General features: G+C 43.3%; 1 protein-coding gene across 1 annotated transcript; it reads right to left on the reverse strand.

The window, feature by feature from the left end:
* Window positions 1–365: 365 nt before the first annotated feature.
* RXFP4 (relaxin family peptide/INSL5 receptor 4) lies at window positions 366–20,892 on the reverse strand. Its single transcript, XM_082359482.1, is given in 5 exon segments — window positions 366–1,961; window positions 1,965–2,648; window positions 2,652–10,731; window positions 11,055–11,762; window positions 20,518–20,892. Coding segments are annotated over 3 exon segments (1,104 nt in total). The 5' UTR covers window positions 2,931–10,731; window positions 11,055–11,762; window positions 20,518–20,892; the 3' UTR covers window positions 366–1,820.
* Between the last annotated feature and the right edge of the window lie 53 nt (window positions 20,893–20,945).

A 20,945-nucleotide genomic window follows, 5' to 3' on the forward strand; every position in this document is an offset into this window, starting at 1 on the left:
TTGCACCCTCCCCTCCCTCTCCCATCCCAAAGGGTGGGTCTGCATGCATTCATTCACCTCTGACTTGGACCTGTTTAAACTTTGTCAATATTTACCTCCGGGTCCCATAAAGCCCATAAAGCAGCGATGCCCCCAGAGGAGCCAATATCCGGAGCCCCAGCAGGGCCATCAGAGGAGCTGCAGGGGGTGGGAAGAGGGGCACTTGAGTGGTGGAGGATTTTCCATCCTGAATTGGCTGGGAATAGATGTGGATTTTGGAACCGTTTAAACATTATCAAAGAAAGAAAATTAAACATCAAGAGGCTAATTAAATCTCTTTAGCATTTGCTTAATATGGTGTGAATTAGGCGGCTCTTTAGAGCCTCTTCTGTTCAGCAACTGGATGGAGCTGGTGCAGGCGGTGCCCCCTCCAGAGGGGGCTCCACTCACTCAGGAGGCGCCGTGCCCAGCTGGGTTCAGACATGTCAGACCTTGGGGTGGGGTGGGACAATGGCAGTGGGAGCTGCACCCCATTTTCTCTCTGCCACCTCCCTCCTTCCCAGGGGCTGCCCCCACCGAAAGTCCCTTCTGATGGCTAGCATTTATCATTGCTGGGTATCTATGGATACAGAAACCAAAGGGGAACCCCTTGCCCTGGAGTGCACACCTTCAAGAGGGGCCTGAGGGGCCAACTCCTCACTCAGTTCCTTATGTAAAACTTTCATTTCACTCCAGAGCATGTAAAAATTCCAGACAAGACCTTTATGGCTCCTTGTCCCTGTCTCCCAGTTGCCCCCTTATTTCTTCCTTTTTTCTTCTCTCTGTCTCCATTTTACATGGGGTGTAAGAATAACAGCTAAAACTATTTCAGGCACTGTTAAATCCTTAACAGCCCATTTTAAATTGAGAAAACAGGTACAGAGAAGTAAAGTAACTTACCGAGGTCCCTCAGCTGGTTAGTGTCAGACCTAGGATGTGAATCCAGGTGTTCTGACACCTGAGTTGATGCTCTAAGCCCTTGGGGGAGGAGGAAGATTAGCACCTGTTCTGTGGTTCCCACTCCTCTAGCTGCACATTCAGCCTCCTCTTCTCCCAACCCTCTTCCGCATTTCTTGCCTCCCTATGCCCCACCCACATCCTCAGCTTGTCCTTATCTTCACTTCTCCCTCCAAATCCTGATTTAAGGAGAGACACACGGGTACTCCCAGCCAGCAACAGGGGTTTGCACTCCGAGCTTGGCTGGAGCTAGGGATCCAGCAAGACCCCGCACACAGCAGGGAGAACTACAGCTTTTGCAGCTGAGGTGTCTGTGGGCACCAAGTTTCTGTAGACACTAATGAGATGGTAAGAAGGTAGAGGTGGCCAGAGGAGAAGGGCATATTTGGCCCCAGCACCAGAGAAGGGCAAGGGTACACCCCATTTGAGGTGAGGGAGGGAGGGTGGAGGGGATAGAGGGAGATAGACACTGACCTATGACCCAATTAGTCTAGAACCCTTAGGGAAATTTTCCTGGGAATTCTCACAGAAGGCAGAAATGGGGCAAAGAATCCTTTGGGCCACCTTGACCTGGAGGTGGAACTGAGATGAAAGGTGCAGACACTTTGTGGATGCTCCAGAGGTTTATTCTCAGATCCTCATCATTCCCATCTCCACGTGGAGACTTCCACTTGGTCATACCCAGCCCTGACCTGGGTCCCAGCCTCCCTGTTCCCCCATAGCCAGAGTTGGGGATCAAAGATCAGACGTTCCCTGAGGGTGTTGCATCGTGGCAGAGAGGCCAACCTCTCTCTCCCTAGGTTGCGTGGATCCCCACAAAGAGGAGGGGGTTTACCTTGCCCCCTTCACCCAGGTGTCCCTTTGTCCAGGTTGGTAAGCCTGGTAGAAGGGCCACCCTCCCAAGGAGTGCTCTCCATCCACCGCCTGCCCACCTCCTTTAGGGCCACCTGTTCTACCCAGCCCCGGCCCTGGGGCCACAGCCTTGCTCACAGATCCCTGAAGGTGTCTGCCAGGGCCCGCCGGGGCTCCCGCCTTAGGAAGCAGTACGGCATGGGGTTGAGGCAGCTGTTGCTGTGTGCCAGGCAGGTGGTGATGAGGAAGACATAGGTATGGATGGTGTAGAAAGTGCTGTCCCAGGGCACCAGGTCAGACTTCACCAGGACACCCCAAAGAGGGACCACGTGATTGGGGAACCAGCAGAGGAAGAAGGAGGCCAGAAGGATGCGGATGGAGCGGGCCACGACCCTGCTGTCCTGCCGTTGCCGCCACTGCAGGAAGGCCAGCAACAGCAGGTAGCTGGTGGTGATGATGCCCAGCGGCACCATAAAGGCCAGGACCACCCTCTGCAGCTGGTAGGCCCCTAGCCAATACCTGCTGGGGAAGCGCAGCAGGCACAGACGCACGCCAGTCACCTCGCCCTTGGCCCCAAAGACAGCCGTGGGCACTGTCACCAGGGCAGCTGCCACCCACACGGCCAGGGTGGCCACACGGGCCCAGAAGAGCGAGAGGTGGGTGCCAGGTCCTGCAGCCATGGCCACCACCCAGTATCGGGCAACACTCAGCACCGTGGTGAGGAAGATGCTGGCGTAGATGTTGAGGACGGTGGCTGTCAGGACCATCTTGCAGAGGGCACCTCCGAAGGGCCAGTGGAAGTCCAGTGCCGACTCGGCTGCCTAGAAGGGGAGAGTGAGTGCCAGCCCCAGGTCTGCCAAAGCTAGTTTAAAGACAAAAGCGTCAGAAGGTGGGCAGGGGGCTCGCCGAGCGCAGTTACCCAGAACCCAGAGCACGGCCAAATTTCCCAGCAAGCCGATGGCCCCCACGATCCCATAGGCCCGGGCAACCCTCAGGGCTAGGAATCCAACAGGCATCATAGCTTCGTCAGCACTCAGCACACTGCCTCCAGAGGTGTTGACCCAGAAAGCAGGCGGGGGCACAGAGGTGCTGGGCGTGGGCATCGCAGGGCATCAGACGTCAGTGGTGCTGGGCAGAGGGGCCAGGGGTGCCTGCCAGACTGGCAGGGGCCACCTAAGGCTCTCAGCAGGACCGTGTAGATCTGAGCGCTTCTCTGCTTCTCTCGGGGCCTCTGGCTGCCTGGAGGCCCAGCCCACGCCCACACCTCAGGGGGCGGGCGGTGGAGGGACGACCTGCCACTTCTCTGTTGGTCTTGGTGGTGGGTGGGGCAGAGTGAGAGAGAACCTGAACGTTGGGATAAATGTGTTTGTGTTTGTGTAGAGCTCTACGCAGAAGAGGGTGGGGGGAGGGAGAATGATCCCACAATGCAGGGCAGCCCCAAGCCTCCACTCCAGGGAGAGGCCCACAGATACCCCATCTCAGGGATGACAGGAACCAAACTGGAGCCCCCTCTAATCCTAACAGTGTTCAGGGGCCCCCTTCTCTGCAGAAAATGCTCCCTTGGAGCCAGGGGGAAGGGGCCTGGGAGGGAGCATAGAGGCAGGGAATCAGAATAGGTATTTGAGAGAGAAAGAGCAGAAGTTCTGGAGTCCCAGATCTGCTCCTCACTCGCTGTGTGACTTTACTCCCGAGCCTCAGTTTCCTAGCTTAAATTTTTCGGGTAAAAGTCTCTGCTTTACGGGATTGGTGTGGTAAAATGAGATAACACATGAAAAAGCACTTTATACATTGCTATTTGCATGAGTGATTATTATTTCAAAGGAAAAGTTGGGGGTGTTTGTGGCACAAGGGAGCAAGGTACCGACCGAGCAGCTATTATCACCATGCCCAGGGAACAGTGCCAACTAAAACACAGGTTGGAATTCATTGCAGCATCAAGTGACTTTGAGGCTAAGGGCAGGGAGGAAAAGGGGAGAGGAAGTCACAGCTTCCTGTTCCCTCCCTACTGGGAACACAGCCTATGAGGACCTGAGCAGGCCCGGGGCATGCCCTCAGTTCTCTTCTTGCTAAGAAGTCCTGTAACCTCTACCACTCCCACTGCCATTTCACCCTTTCCTACTCTAATCTGTGGAGACAGAGGTCAGTGGTACCCCTACTCTCTCCTCCAACCCCCAAACCCCCTTTCAGAGCTGTGGATTCTGAGATATACCCTTACCACACCTCATCCTGTCTCCCCATGATCTCAGTCCTAAATGGAAAAAGTGCATCATTGGGTCCTCCCCTTTTGTGCCCGTATCCCTATCCTTTGCAGGATTTGCAGGGATGGGGGAAAATAGAAGACGTGGGGTGAGGGGCAGGGTGTAGATAAAAGAATGAGGCTTTTTCAAAATATTCAGCACCTTCCTGTCCTCTGCTAGCTAACTAAGATGTTTGACGTTCAGTTCCCTTGAGTGCTAGGGGAGGAGAAGGGCCCTTTCAGGATAATCAACAATGGGTTTGATGAACCCCATAGGAGAGACCCAGGGGTGAAAGAGATTCAGACTGGGTGCCAGGATGTTTGGGTCCTTCAGCAAGGGATGGGTGTGAAGGGGGTGGCCGCAGGGGAGTGCCCAGCCCAAGTTCAGGTGAGCCCCAGGGGCTACCTCCTGGCCTCAGGGACTGCTCCTTTGTGACTTGTGCCAATCACTCCCTCTCTCAGGGCCATGTTTACTCTTCCACCCATCCTGCATCACTTTGTCCATTTGGCAGCCACGATGTCTTTTAATGCACTGGACCTATTGTCTCTTGGCTTGGAAAACAGAAGCTGGGTCAGAATTTCAGGGTTCTGCTTTCCATTTGAAATATCCGGTCCTCTGATCATTTTTTTTTACCTTTATTCTTTTCTAATCTAAATCCTTTCCCTTGGTCTGAGACTATCAACACTCCTTTGTGGTTATGTAGAGAGGTGGTGCCGCCAACTGACCAACTTTAAGAACTTCACTTTGGGCCCCTTCATTTTAGTATTTTGTTAGTTTGTTCCTTGATTCATCCATTCATTCACTAATCACAGCATTTCTTGAACACTTACTATGTGCCAGGCACTGTGCTAGATGCTGGGGAGATGAAAACATAATATGGTCCCTATCCTCATAAAATATAATAAGCTTTTTGAGATGGGTGGGCTTTTCAGATCATCTAGTTCAGTTTCTCATTTTATAGGGCGTGAAAGTGACTTGTCCAAGGCCACAGGGGAAGTAGTGGCAGAGTGAGGATTTGAGATAAAAGTCTTCTCACTCCTAGAATCTAGCTCTTTCCAGTACATCACAAAACCCTTTGGGCATTTCTTTCCACCTCTAACCTCTTCCCCTTCCAGAGTGCCAGAAGTGCCAGACCCTGCCCTTGGGAAGCGCCAAAGGAAAGAGCAGCAGGATATGGACAGAAGGATAGCGACAACTCTGCTTTCCATGGCCTCTTCCCCCACAACTGCTGGAGGAAGAGGAGGAACTGGACCCAACAGAAATGCTTTTGCCATCTCTCACGTTCATATTACCCTCTAGAGCCATACTTTTCCAGCCCCATTTTCTTTTTTTTTCTTTTTTTTTAAATTGATTAATTAATTTATTTTTGGCTGTGTTGGGTCTTCGTTTCTGTGCGAGGGCTTTCTCTAGTTGCGGCAAGCGGGGCCCACTCTTCATCGCGGTGCGCGGGCCTCTCACTATCACAGCCTCTCTTGTTGTGGAGCACAGGCTCCAGACGCGCAGGCTCAGTAGTTGTGGCTCACGGGCCTAGTTGCTCTGCGGCATGTGGGATCTTCCCAGTCCAGGGCTCGAACCCGTGTCCCCTGCATTAGCAGGCAGATTCTCAACCACTGCGCCACCAGGGAAGCCCCCCATTTTCTATCTCAGAATCCAAGGACCTGTAGTGGTAGATTACAGTGTCTCCCTTTCATAAAAGGGACTTCCAACATCTGGGCCTTCCCCTCAGTCACCTGAATACCCTCCCCTCCCTCATCCACATGTCTTTTCAGCCCCACATCCCTGTCCTGCACTCCAAAGCCTAGGCAAAGAGGAATTGGGGGAGGTGGCAGAAGAGACTGAGTTATCCCTCCACAGAGCATAAAGAGAAGGGATCTTGGCATTTGTATTTATGACAGTGGAGACTGAGACTAGCTGCTTGGAGGACTACAAGTGGCAGGAGGAGGGGACCTGCGCCTAATCCAGATCTCTAACCTCACATCAACCCAATCAGCCACCATCTCTACTACTTCATGTGTCTGTCAAGAGCTACTGGAGAAAATCCTCCAGTCTTGGTTAAGGGGCATGGGCAGCTTCAGTGCTAAAGGGCAACTTCTGAATCAATCTCTGTCTCTCTCAACTTTATATTTTGGAAGAGCTTTATATTTACAGAAAAATTGCAAAGGCAGTGAGAGTGATCCATCTCTTTTATTTTCCACATTAAGATGAAGCTGCCAGAGCATCAAAAATAAAAAAATCTTAGAGATAAATCTGACAAGAGATGTACCAATACTTGTACACTGGAAACTACAAATCACTGCTGAGAGAAATTTAGAAGATCTTAATAAATGGAGAGGTATCCTGTGTTCATGAGTTTGAAGACTCAATAATAAGATGTCAGTTCCCCTCATAATGGGTCTGTAGATTCAATGCAATCCTAGTCAAAATTCTAGCAGCCTTTTTAAAAGAAATTGACAAGCTGATTCTAAAATTCATGTGGAAGTGCAAATAGCCAAACGATTTTGTAAAACAGCCAGAACAGTTTAGTAAAAAGATTATAAAGTTGGAGTACTCATGTATCCAATTCCAAGCCTTTAAAGCTACAGTAGTCAAGACAGTGTGGTATTAGCAAAAGGACAGACATATAAATCAGTGGAATTGAGAGTCTTGAAATAGGCCCACATATTTACAGTCAACTGATTTTCCACAAAGGTGCAAAGGCAATTTACTAAAGAACACATAGTCTTTTCAACAAATGATTCTGTAACAACTGAACACCCACATTAAAAAAAAACAGCGTGCATGAGAGAACTTCAGTCCCTACCTCGCACCATGCACAAAATTTAACTCAAAATGGATCATAGATCTAAATGTAAAACCTAAAACTCCAAAACTTCTAAAGGAAAACAAAGGAGAAATTTTTTATGACCTTGGGTCAGGCAAAAATTTCTTAGATACAACATCAAAAGCACAATCTGTAACAGCAAAAAATTGATAATTGGGCTTCACTGAAATTAAGAACTTTTTTTTAGCTTATTTTTTATTGAAGTATAGTTGGTTTACAATGTTGTGTTAGTTTCTGGTGTACAGCAAAGTGATTCAGATATATATAACATCTTAATGGAAAACCCTGAACTTTCTGGCCAACCATATACACACACACACACACACACACACACACACACACATAGGGTATATACGCATATATACACATATGTATGTATTCTTTTTCATACTCTTTTCCATTATGGTTTATTACAGGATATTGAATATAGTTCCCTGTGCCATACAGTAGGACCTTGTTGTTTATCCATTCTATATATAATAGTTTGTATCTGCTAATCCCAAACTCCCAATCCGTCCCTCCCCATCCCCACTCCCCCTCAGCATCCACAAGCCTAGAATTTCTGCTCTTTGAAAAACACTGTTAAGAGAATGAAAAGATATGCCACAGACTAAGAAAATATTTGCAGATCACAGATCTTATAAAGAACTTGTACCTGGACTTCCCTGGCGGTCCGGTGGTTAACACTCCATGCTTCCATTGCAGGAGGCATGGGTTTGATCCTCGTCGGGGAAGATCCCACATGCTGCTTGGTGTAGCCAAAACAAACAAAGAACAACAAAAAAAAAATTGCATCTAGAATATCTAAGGAATTCTCACAATTCAATAATAAGAAAACAACCTTATTTTTTAAAAGGGGTAAAGGATTTGAACAGATAGTTCATCAAAGAAGACATACGGATAGCAAATAAACACATGAGAAGATGCTCAACATCATTAGCCTCTAGGGAAATGCAAAGTACAACCACAGTGAGCTAATACTACATTCCTATGAGAATGTCTAAAAAAAAAAAAACTGACCATACCAAGAGTTGGTGAGGAAGTAGGGTACCAAAACTTTCATACATTGCTGATGGGAATATAAAATTATATGATCACTTTGTAAAACAATTTGACATTTTCTTAAAAAGTTAAACGTATACTCCATATGTCCTAGTCTTTCTACTCCTAGGCATTTACACAAGAGAAATGAAAGTACACATTCACATAAAGACTTGTACACCAGTGTTCACAGCAGCTTTATTTGAAGTAGCTTAAAATGGGAAACAACTCAAATGGATAACATAATTTTCTATCAACAAGTGAATGGAGGAATAAATTGTGGTATGTTCATACAATGGAATGGTACTCAACAATTAAAAGGAATGGATTACTGCTATATGCAACAGCAAGCATGGAGGAAAGAGCCCTGATGGCTGCCAGGCCATGGTTGTCCCTTCCCGTTTGCCTCACTGAAGCATCTGTTCCTCCTCCATCTGTTCAACATTCCAGGTCCATCTACAGTGCAGCCAAGTCCTGCCTGCCCCAGCCTCCAATCCTAGCAGTGTGCCCCTCTGAAACAGGACAGCCTCATTGCTGACTCCATTTGCTCTGGGCCAGGTTCACTCTAGAGTGCCCCACACTGGGCATCCCAGGCTGTGGCTCTGAGCATCCTAGCCCTTCTGTCTTCTAAGGCCCCCTACATGAAAGGTAGGTTTCCATTTCAGATGTCAGGTATTCACCTTCCTGAGAAAGGAATGGGACAGATGCGTCCCCACGCACGTCGATGAGCAGAGGCTCTTTCCGGGGCCACTGTTCTAAAACCAAACAGAGTTTAAGTCTTCAGTAATGGACACTGCTAGTCAATTTCTTGGTGGGATACCCTGCTCTACTCTATACTAACATTGGTATCTGACTACAACTTACAGTTTCCAGCCTCACAATGAGGCTTCGGCAATGCATGAAAATCTTTTCACATGTCCCTGATCAGCTAGATCTTTCATACATTCATCCAAAATGCATTTCCTGGGCATCTGGTAAGTGACAGGCACCATGCAGCCCTGGGATACACAAAGATGATTAAGACATAGCTCCTGCCCTCAAACAGCTCACTCTTAGTAAAGGCAACATAAACAATACTTGTAAATACAGCATGAAAGGTGCTATACTAAAGATTTAATAGAGCGTTCCAAGGTACTACAAAGGAAGAGGTGTTTAGCTTTACCTGGGATAGTCACAGAGATGAGTTTTGTACTAAGCCTTGAAATATCAGTAGATGCTTGTCCAGGGAAAGGGCATTTCAGGTGATGGGAACAGTATGATCAAAGACATGGGGGTATGCAACTGCATGCAGAATCTGGGGAAATGCAAGTGTTTCAGCATGGTTGGCACAATAGTGTGTGTACCAAGGAAAAGACCAGGAAAGATGGGTGGAGGAGGCAATAATGAGGTTATGGAGGACCTTAGGCCGGGCAGAGAAGCTTGGATTTTATCCTGTAGAATAAGATGCCACTAAAAGCTTTTAATCTAAACAGTGACAGAATCAGATTTATTTTTTTAAATTATCTATCTATTGACAATGTGAAAGACCATTCAAGGAGGTTGAGAATGGTAGGAGAAGAAATATCAATTAGGAGGCTTTTGTAAACAGGGGCTGGGATAGTTAGGAAGTAGAGGAGGGAAGAAATATGGATTATGTTTAGGAAATAGAATCAAGTGACTAGGGATGTAAAGTGACTAAGAGCAGGGAGGAATTAAGAATGACCACCAGTGTATAAGCTTGGGGAATTAAGTACATGGAGGGTACATGAATGGGTGGCTGGATCGATGTATAGCAGATGTATAGCACTGGCATTAGAAAATACAGGAGGAAAAGGAGGTTGAAAAATTTGTGAACATTTGGGTATAGTGATCCAATATGCAGTTGACTACATGGTCTGGAAAGAGACCTGGTCTTGAAGATCTAGACTTAGAAGGTTTCAGTGGAAAGTTGTTATGGGTAAGCTCATAGAAGGAAAGGTCCAGTAGCTTTGTGACCATGTTGGTTGCTTTCATAGCATCCATGTCCCCCTCTTCCTTTCTAAAGAACCTAATTCTGTTCCAGTATCCATTCCTCCCCTAATTCTGTTCCGGTATCCATTCCTCAAGAGCCCAGATGACTTGGAGAAAGCTAACTCCATCTCCAGCTCTAGGAGTGGATCCTGATTAGTTTAAGCCCATCACAATGTAACCATCCTCTTGACAGTAATTGGTTCAAGAGTCAAGGATTAAGCCAATCAACACGTGACATTATCCTGGTAAGTGTTATTAGTCCACAGGTTGGTCCAATCAGACTGAACTGGGGGAAGGATTTTTATTCTAGGAGTGGCAGAGAGGATTTCTTTCTCTTGCTGGACCTAAACATAGAAACATGTGCCCCAGTTGGTGTTGGCCATCATCTTGTCAGCATGAAGGAAGCCAGTCTAAGGACAAAGCCTTCCCATGGAGGCAGGCAGGCAGAGCAGAGAAGCTGAGCGTACACCATCTATGGACTTGTAGCTATGAGAGAGAATACATTTATTATTGTTCAAGGCATGTTGAGTTAGGTTTTCTGTTATTTGTTATGAGAAGCACCCTGGTTCAAGCAGAAGGGAATGCAAGGTAGATCAGTAAATAGTATTTTTTATGGCAGAAGGAACCAGAAATGTTCACTAAATTTATTGCTTACTACAGTGAGAGAGAGACATGTTAGTCAGACATTATCTCTATGGGCAGAGCAGACTGTAAATCTTCTAGCTACAGGATTTGGGGAAGCTGGAGTTCAGGAACTGGTGGATTTTCAGAGGTATAACTAGATAGATATCATCCATAGAAGATGATTACTTTGGGCTTCCCTGGTGGCGCAGTGGTTGAGAATCTGCCTGCCAATGCAGGGGACACGGGTTCGAGCCCTGGTCTGGGAGGATCCCACATGCCGCGGAGCGACTGGGCCCGTGAGCCACAACTACTGAGCCTGCGCGTCTGGAGCCTGTGCTCTGCAACAAGAGAGGCCGCGACAGTGAGAGGCCCGCGCACTGCGATGAAGAGTGGCCCCCGCTCTCCGCAACTGGAGAAAGCCCTCGCACAGAAACGAAGACCCAACACAGCCATAAATAAATAAATAAATAAATAAATTTATTAAAAAAAAAAAAAAAGAAGATGATTACTCTTACGATACTGCCTTTGATTGGTTGAAGATTGTCTGACTTTGAGAAATGAGGGGCTGACACTGGACGGTGTTCACTAAGGTGAGTTGTTCATTGATTCAACAGATTTAAAATAGGTTCTGATGGATACAGAATAATCAAATCAGTTTTTCTTTGAGCTTGTGGGAATTTTTTTAATTCCCAGGAAGAAGTATTCCTCTTCCTGTCCAAGAGCAATCTCTGTATCTGTTCTCAAATCCTTCTCTTTCCAGATCCTGCTCCATCAGTCATTCTCTTCCTCTTGGGTTTTCTACAGTTCCTCTTTTATTGCAAGGAACAGAAACCCCCTTGAGTTACTTCTAGTGCTGAAACCTGTATCTAAGGACAGGTTGATGTTTATTATACCAGAGTCCTTCAAAAATCCTCACCGTTTTGCCTACCTAACCCTGCCTTCTCTTTCCTATCTTCACAGCAGCGGGTGGGCATATTGGCATGAACGAGTAGAGCCAAGAATGCATTTTTAGAGTTTCAGTAGATCTGAGTGGATTCAGGTGAGATAATGGGAAGACAATACAGTACAGCCCTCGGGAAGCAAGTTTTATTCCTTTTGCTTTTCATTTGGTTCCTGTTTCTGCTTCTCTCAGCACACCTGCTCCAGTCTCCTGCTTCTCTTTGCAGACTAGCTCCATCTTACACCTTTTAGAAAATAAGCACCCAGGCATCTGATGTACATTACTAGAGGAAAACACAATTACAAAAAATTTCTTAATTAAAAGGGAGAAAATACAATGTATCCTCCAGCATATCAGCACCATATATTGGTCAAATCCTCAGAGTTATTTTACATCCCTCAGCTCAGCACACCAGCGTTGTAGGGCAAGCATTCCATTGATACTGTAGGGGTACCCACGGGTGGGTGACAGTGTGTTTGAGGACATGAGTGAATTCCCAGCACCAGTTTGCTGACTCACATCCTTAGATGTGGAGGGAGTTCCTTAGTCAAAACATTTGATTACATCATTTTTGCTTATTGGGAAGTTTTCCTTTCACCGCTGATCTTTAGATCATCCCTGAGATAGTCACTGATAAAAATTTCCCCCCATGGAACAGAGCTCCTAAAATATTTCTTTTCTGCCATTATCCTTTGTTCTTGGGATTAAGAATCTCTGGAGAGGTTGAGATGCCTTGCCATGTTGATCTGAGTCAAACACAGGACCCAACAGTTCAGGCTTGGTGTTTTTCTGGCAATTCAGTTCTTAGAGAACTTTAGTGGGTTGCCTCTCCTTTTTGCTTCTAAGGGTGCCATGTTGTTGTTCCTATTGTTTTACTGTTGTGATAGCCTTCTTTTTCCTCCTTTTTTTTACTTTTGGTATTTTTTTCTTTTGACATAATTACAGATTTAGAGAAAGCTACAAGAATAGTACAAAGAATTTCTGTATCCTCTTTACTCAGATTCCCCGAATGTTAACATTTTTTTCACATTTGCTTTTTCTTATAAGTTTTTTTTTGTTTTTGTTTTTTAAATTTATTTATTTATTTATGGCTGCGTTGAGTCTTCATTGCTACACGTGGGCTTTCTCTAGTTGCGGCGAGTGGGGGCTACTCTTTGTTTCGGTGCTTGGGCTTCTCATTGCGGTGGCTTCTCTTGTTGTGGAGCACAGGCTCTAAGCGCGCGGGCTCCAGACGCGCAGGCTCAGTAGTTGTGGCACACGGGCTTAGTTGCTCTGCGGCATGTGGGATCTTCCCAGACCAGGGCTCGAACCCGTGTCCCCTGCATTGACAGGCAGATTCTTAACCACTGTGCCACCAGGGAAGTCTGTATGGGTTTTATTTGAACTCCAAGCTGTCACTGCCTTGGAGTTGGTAGATAGCCTAATACTACCTAAATGAGCACCAGGAAATGCACAGTCATTGGGATTCATATGTCAATTTTTTTTTGGCCATGCACTAAACAGGAAGAAAAAATGACCTCAGCCTAACCTCTCTTACTTTAGAGAGACTTTTTTCAATTAGCAATATAAGGAAGTGCTATTGAATGGAGTTTAGAAAATCAGACTTGGCTATACCCTTAGAGAAATTTTGTTGGGGAAATTCAGAGAGAACTTTAAAATAAATGAACTCGGATTTCCCTGGTGGTGCAGTGGTTAAGAATCTGCCTGCCAATGCAGGAGACACGGGTTCGAGCCGTGGTCCAGGAAGATCCCACATGCTGCGGAGCAACTAAGCCCGTGTGCCACAACTACTGAGCCTGCGCTCTAGAGCCCGCGAGCCACAACTACTGAGCCCATGTGCCATAACTATGGAAGCCCGCGTGCCTAGATCCCGTGCTCTGCAACAAGAGAAGCCACCGCAATGAGAAGTCCGCACACTGCAACTAAGAATAGCCCCTGCTCACCGCAACTAGAGAAAGCCAGCACGCAGCATCGAAGACCCAATGCAGCCAAATAAGTAAATAAATAAAATAAATAAAATAAATGAACTAAGCATTTGACTTAAGAAACCAGAAACAAAATAATACCAAAAGGAGAAGATAATTAATAAAAAAACTTTAATATACTATTGATGAATTGATGAACATACTGATGATTAAAACTAAATCATGGGTTCTTCAAAAAGGTGAACAAATAGACAAGACCCTGGCAAGGCTAAGGAAAATAAGAGAAAAGAAAAAAGAGAGAAGAGAAAGAAACAGCCATACAAATGAGATTAAAAGAATAAGAGACCTTTAGTCAAATTTCATGCAAAACATTTTAAACTCTAAGTAAAATGGATTTTTTTATTATTATTATTTTTTATTTTTGGCTGTGTTGGGTCTTCGTTTCTGTGCGAGGGCTTTCTCTAGTTGTGGCAAGCGGGGGTCACTCTTCATGGCAGTGCGCAGGCCTTTCACTGTCGCGGCCTCTCTTGTTGCGGGGCACAGGCTCCAGACACGCAGGCTCAGTAGTTGTGGCTCACGGGACTAGTTGCTCCACGGCATGTGGGATCTTCCCAGACCAGGGCTCGAACCGATGTCCCCTGCATTGGCAGGCAGATTCTCAACCACTGCGCCACCAGGGAAGCCCCTGGATGATTTTTAAATGACTAAAATTAACTCAAGAAAAGTAAGAATTCTGAACAGATGAATAACCACATAAGAAATTTGAAAGATTTTCAAATATCTATCATTAAAAAGCTTCCAGATCCAGATGATTTTATAAGCAAGTTCAGTTCCACCTTCAAAAAAAAAAAAATCTAAGTTATTCAAAGTATTTTAGAGCATAGGGAAAAAAAATGAAAGGGCTGCCAACTAGTTTTTCAAAGCTGGAATAAATCTACAACTTGATTTTTTAAAGTACCAAGACGTCACCTATGAACACAGATGCAAAACTCAAAAACAGAATAGCTGTTACGGGTTCGGGACACACTACCACAAAATTTGGCAACTTGGCACACTGAATATTTTCAGCTGAAGGACTCTGAGAAACAACAGGTGTAGGAAGGGCTTTCTGAACTTCCCCTGAAGCAGGTCATCAGACCCTCAAGTGAGAGGTGCCCTCCCTATACCCAGAGGAAAGGAGCATCCTTATTTCCAAAATGGAAGGACACTAAGAAGAATCTGAACAAACACGCTTTTCTCAGTTTCCCCCAAATTACCATTGTTAGCTCACATCCCTTTCTGTCCTTTCATATTTTTTCCATGACTTTCCACTCTAAATTAAACCTAGTATAAAAACTCTCAGGATGGACTTCCTGGTGGCACAGTGGTTAAGAATCCGCCTGCCAATGCAGGGCACACGGATTCAATCCCTGGTCCGGGAAGACCCCACATGCCGCGGAGCAACTAAGCCCGTGCGCCACAACTACTGAGCCTGCCCTCTAGAACCCACAAGCCACAACTACTGAAGCCCGCACACTTAGAGCCCGTGCTCTGCAGCAAGAGAAGCCACGGCAATGAGAAGCCCGCGCACCACAACAAAGAGTAGCCCCCGCTCGCCACAACTAGAGAAAGCCCACTCACAGCAATGAAGACCCAACGCAGCCAAAAATAACTAAATTAAAAAAAAAAAAAAACAACTCTCAGGTTTAACCATTTCTTTGGATCTTCGTCTCCTTATGAAGCCTCCAGTGTTACATAAAACTTATACTGTGTTAAATAAATTTGTATTCTCTTCTCTTGTTAATCTGTGTTTTATTACAAAGACTCAGCCAAGAACCAAAAAGGGTAGGAGGAAAAAGCTACTCTTCCTCCCCTACATAAGCAAATCAAATTCAGCAGGTCAAGAAGGGTTTATTCCAAAATGGAGGGAGTTCAATCTTAGGAAATGTAGCATCAGAGCTGTTTACAATATGCATTAAAGAAAAAACTAACCTACCAAAAACAGATTTGCTAAATCTTAACACTCATTCTTTTTTTTTTTTTTTTGGCTGCGTTGCTGCACGCGGGCTTTCTCTAGTTGTGGCGAGCAGGGGCTACTGTTCATTGTGGTGCGTGGGCTCACTGCGGTGGCTTCTCTTGTTGCGGAGCACGGGCTCTAGGCATGCGGGCTTCAGTAGTTGTGGCATGTGGGATCTTCCCGGACCAGGGATCGAACCCGTGTCCCCTGCATTGGCAGGCAGATTCTTTATCCACTGTGCCACCAGGGAAGTCCTTAACACTCATTCTTGATGAAAGTGCTTAATAAAATTGAAATAGAAGAAAATTTCCTAAACATTTACAAATAATATTTATCAGAAGGAAACATTATATTCAAAAGTGAAAGTGCATTTCTTCAAAGAAGATATACAGAAGGCCAGCAAGTATATGAAAAGATCATTTGTCCTTAAGGAAATGCAAATGAAAACTGCAATGACATATCATTTTGCACTCATTGGGATGGTGATATATATAAAAACAAACCAACAAAAACAGAAAATAATAAGTGTTGGAGAGGATGTGGAGGAATAGGAATGCTTATACATTTCTGGTGGGAATGTAAAATGTTGTAGCCCTTTGTTTTGGTGACTCCACAAAAGTTAAATCTAGAATTACGATATGACCCAGCAACTCTACTCCTAGATATAAAATCTAAAGAGTTAAAAACAGATACTTAAATATTTGTTAATGAACGTTCACAGCAGCACCATTCACAATAGCCAAGAGGTGGAAACCCCAAATGCTCATCAACAGATGAGTAAGTAAATTGGGGTATATACATCTGATAGAATATTATTCAGCCACAAAGAGGAATGAAGTACTGATACATGCTACAATTAGGATGAACCTTGAAAACATGCTAAGTGATAGAAGACAGACACAAAACACCTATATTGTATGATTACATGAAATATCCAAAATAGGTAAATACATAGAGATAGAAAGCCAACTGATGGTTACCAGAGGATGGGAGACAGGAAAGAATGAGAAGTGATTGCTTATTGAGTATGGGGTATTCTTCTGGGGTGATGAAAAAAGTTTTGAAACTAGACAGAGGTGGTGGTTGTGCAACATTGTGAATGCACTAAATGCCACTCAGTTGTACACTTTAAAATGGTTAATTGTACTTTAAAATGTATATCTCAGAAATAACTAAATTTCCTTGTCAATTGCATTATTATGAACTTTCATCAAATCTTTAACCATGGTCATTTTTAAGTCTTTTGTCATTTACATACAGTTCTGGGTGTACTCTGATGCTTTTGCAAAAATGTTCCTATAAAAGGGTTTCATCTTCAAGGAATTCATGGAAAAGACTCTGACAAGTACAGGTTTCTGGTAACTGACTATACTGCTAAACTGAATGAATAAATATTTTCAGAACTCTAATGGAAAACTGATGAATTCATAAAAGTGCTAACAAAAGATCAAGATGAAAAAAAATTAATTACATGGGACTGAGTGAACTGATGAGGATGATTATAATTTTTGTGACTTTCTGTTTGAATTAATAAAAAAAAATCCCACAAGGACTCAGAGGCAAAAAATATACAAATCAATTTTCACTGCAAAGTAAAGGAGCTGTTACAGTGGAGGATTACTGGACTGAATGTCAATATTAAGACATAGAAAAAATATATATATATATGTGTCATCTTGGGCATGTTACTTAACTTCTTGTCTCATATGTAAAATGGGATAGTAGTAGTATTGTTGGGAAATTATGTGAGATAGTATATGTAATGTAGAACACTTAGAATGGTATATGGTTCAACCAAAGACTATATATGTGTTTGCTTTCTTCATGGTATTTTATTGTGTATATGCAATATCATTAATTTAGCTAGTTTCCCATTGATCAATGTATAGCATTTTCAATTCCTCTGCTATTCCAATGTTGTTGTCAATATCCTTACATATCCATTACCATTGGCAAAAACAACAAAAAAAAGATAGCCTCCTTATTTTTCTCCTAAAAGATTAGCTTCTCATATTTAGATTTTCATTATTCTTATGGTTGATTTTTGTATTTGGTTTGTATTAGAAATCTATGACTATTCCCACTGCCACCCTTAAGTAAAATAAATCACCCTTAAATTAAAAAAAATAAAAATAAAATGGTTAATTGTATGTTATGTGAATTTCACCTCAATTAAAAAAACATACACAAACAACACTATACTGCATATTGTTTATGTATCTGTACAATGTTGTAACAATATAGAAACACGGACAGGGAGAACAAACAACAAATTCATGATACTGCTGGCTCTGGTACGGGTGATGGGGAGGACAACAGGACTAGAGAAAATAATTAGGGGACCTAAACAGTATTTGTTAAAGAAATCAACAGTATGCCTTTTAACAAAAATAAAGACAATCTGCAGTGAAAAGGAAGTGAAATTAATGTCAGAAACAAGAACGTTCAATCACCACTAGTTTTCACTATTTACTTTAGTAATAATAAAAAAGAGAATCTCCCAAAATAAGTGGTACAAACATTAGAAATTAAGTAAAGATTAATTTTATTGATACATTCTTTGTAAATTGTATCTTATACCTAGAAAATAATTTGAAACACATACCTTTAGTATTCTAAGAACTTTTATTATTAACTCACATAGCCCTCACAACAACTCTGTGAGATAAGCACTATTATTATTAGATCTCCCTTTTATTTATTTTCTTTTTTGGCTGCACCACGCGGCTTGCAGGATCTTAGTTCCTCAACCAGGGATTGCCCAGGGTCCTCAGCAGAGAAAGTGAGGAGTCCTAACCACTGGACCGCCAAGGAATTCCCTCATTATCTCCCTTTTAAAGGTAAGGAAGGGACTTCCCTCGTGGCACAGTGGTTAAGAATCTGCCTGCCAATGCAGGGGACACGGATTTGATCCCTGGTCCGGGAAGATACCACATGCAGCGGAGCAACTAAGCCCGTGCGCCACAACTACTGAAGCCTGCATGCCTAGAGCCCATGCTCCGCAACAAGAGAACCACCGCAATGAGAAGCCCGCGCAGCACAATGAAGAGTAGCCCCTGCTAACCACAACTAGACAAAGACCGCAGGCAGCAACAAAGACCCAACGCAGCCAAAAATAAATAAAATTTTAAAAATAAATAAATAAAATAAAGGTAAGGAAGCTGAGGCTCAGAAGTGAAGTAGGTCACAGCTAATTCAGTGGCGATTTTGGGAAATATACATAGGTGGCATGTGCTCTTGTCCATTATACTATTTTATCAATCCAAGAGATTTGGCTACAAAATTATTAGAACTATTCAGAGTTTAGCAAGGTAGCTGGATAATATAAAAATCAATAATTTCTTTTATATCAACAATAAATTGTTTAAAATGACAATTCAAACGTCTTTTAAAATAGCAGTCAAAAATTTTAAATACCTATGAATATATTCAAAAAGAAAGGAACCAAAATCCAGAAGAAAAACACTGTAAGACTTACTGAAGGGCATAACAGAAGACTCCAAAAAATGGAAAATCATACGACATTCCTGGGTGGGAAGAATCTTGTGAACTTGTCAATACTTCCCAAGTTTAAAAATAAAGAAAATGCATAAACAACAAGGATTTACTGTATAGCACAGGGAACTACATTCAATATCTTGTATTAACCTATAACGCTTCATCAAAATTAAAAAATGTTTATGCTTCAAAGGACACCATCAAGAAAGTGAAAAGGGGGACTTCCCTGGAGGTCCAGTGGTTAATACTCCATGCTGCCAATACAGGGGGTGCGGGTTCGATCTCTGGTCAGGGAACTAAGATCCCACGTGCTGTGTGGCCAAAAAAAAAATAAAAAAAAAATAAAGTGAAAAAACAACCCATGGGATTGAATGGGAGAAAATGTTTGCAAGTCATATATCTGAAGGGACTTGGATTCATAATAAATACTGAACTCTTACAATTTAACAGTAAAAAGATAAATAACCCAATTTTAAAATGGGCAAAGGATTTGAGTAGGCATTTCTCCAAAGGAGATACAGAAATGGCGAGTATCTATACACAGATGAGTAGATAAACAAATTGTGGTATATCCATACGATAGAATATTATTCGACCATAAAAAGGAATGAAGTACTGATACTTGCTACAACATGGATGAACCTTGAGAACATTATGTTAAGTGAAAGAAGCCAGACACAAAAGGTCACATATTCTGTGATTCCATTTACATGAACTGTCCAGAATAGGCAAATCCACAGAAACAGAAAGTAGATTAGTGGTTCCTGGTGGCCGGCGGGAGGGGAAAATGGGAAGTGACTGCTAATGGGAGCAGAGTTGCTTTTGGGGTGATGAAAATGACCTGGAATTAGATCATGGTGATACTTGCACAACTTTGTAAATACACTAAAAACCAATGAATTGTACCTGTAAGATACCCTTTTAAAAAGAGTAAATTTTTACGGTATGTGAATTATAGCTCAATTTTTTTAAAAAAGGAAAAAAAATAAACACAATGTAATTTTTGTCATAATCCCAACAACACTGTATTTTGGGGAGACAACACAAAGGGAAAACGTTTTTTAATCTGAAATTCATTTGTAAAAATACACCTGTCAGAATAAGCAAAGAAATGTAGGTGTATCCACTTGCCCTAACAGATATTAAAGTAGGTGTAAAATTATTGTTATAAAAGCATTACAGCAAAGGAAAAAGTAGATTCATGCAATAGAAAAGAATGCAGAAATATTATATATATAATTTCATATACAATAAAGGTGGCGTTTGTATGGAAGGGACATTTATATATAAAATGTTGAAGGGAAAACACTATAAACTTGGCTTTTAAATGAACTTGTATTCTGTTAATCCTATCAGAATGTACTTATTTGAAAAATAGCATTGTATTTTATTTATTCAGTCTGGAGACTCCTTGCTGCTCCAAGATACCCTACATGTTGGAAATCTCTGGCTTTCAGAATCAACTCAGATTGCATCCAAGGGCTTTCCGGAGCCCGCCCCACTCTCGGACAGTTCAACCGTTAAGTAGGCAGAAACCCGGAAAACGGTGTTTCATAACCTACGCTGGATCATTTCTCCAGCCCTCAGCCGCACGTTTAACTTCCGTTTCTTTCAAATACCTGCGTATAAGCTCCAAGTTAAGCGCTATGTCTTCGCATAGAATTGAAAAAAAAAAAAAAAAGAGAAATTCTTCGAAAGACCTTTGGGACGAATCGTTTCCTTTTTCCTAAACAGGTAACTGAAACGTGAAGTTCGAAAAACTCGTGGGAAAGCGTTCTCCCAGGCAAAAGGCTGGGACTCCACACGAACGTGACTGAAAATTAAACAGGAAAACCTGTTTAATTCTCTGACTCATGCGTATTGTCTTCTAGGCTACCAACTTGCCCATAACAAAGATGGATTCTCCTTGCCCCAATTCCTCCTTAATACGAGATTTAGCAGCCATCTTTTTCAAGGGCAAGGCGCAAGCAGGAAGGTCACACCCTGTCTCACAGAACGCCAGACGCCTTGAAATCAACGAGAGTCCAATCGGAATAGACGTTTACAC

The sequence above is a fragment of the Balaenoptera borealis genome (genome assembly GCF_965194805.1).
Source record: "Balaenoptera borealis genome assembly, chromosome: 1".
Lineage (NCBI taxonomy): Eukaryota > Metazoa > Chordata > Mammalia > Artiodactyla > Balaenopteridae > Balaenoptera > Balaenoptera borealis.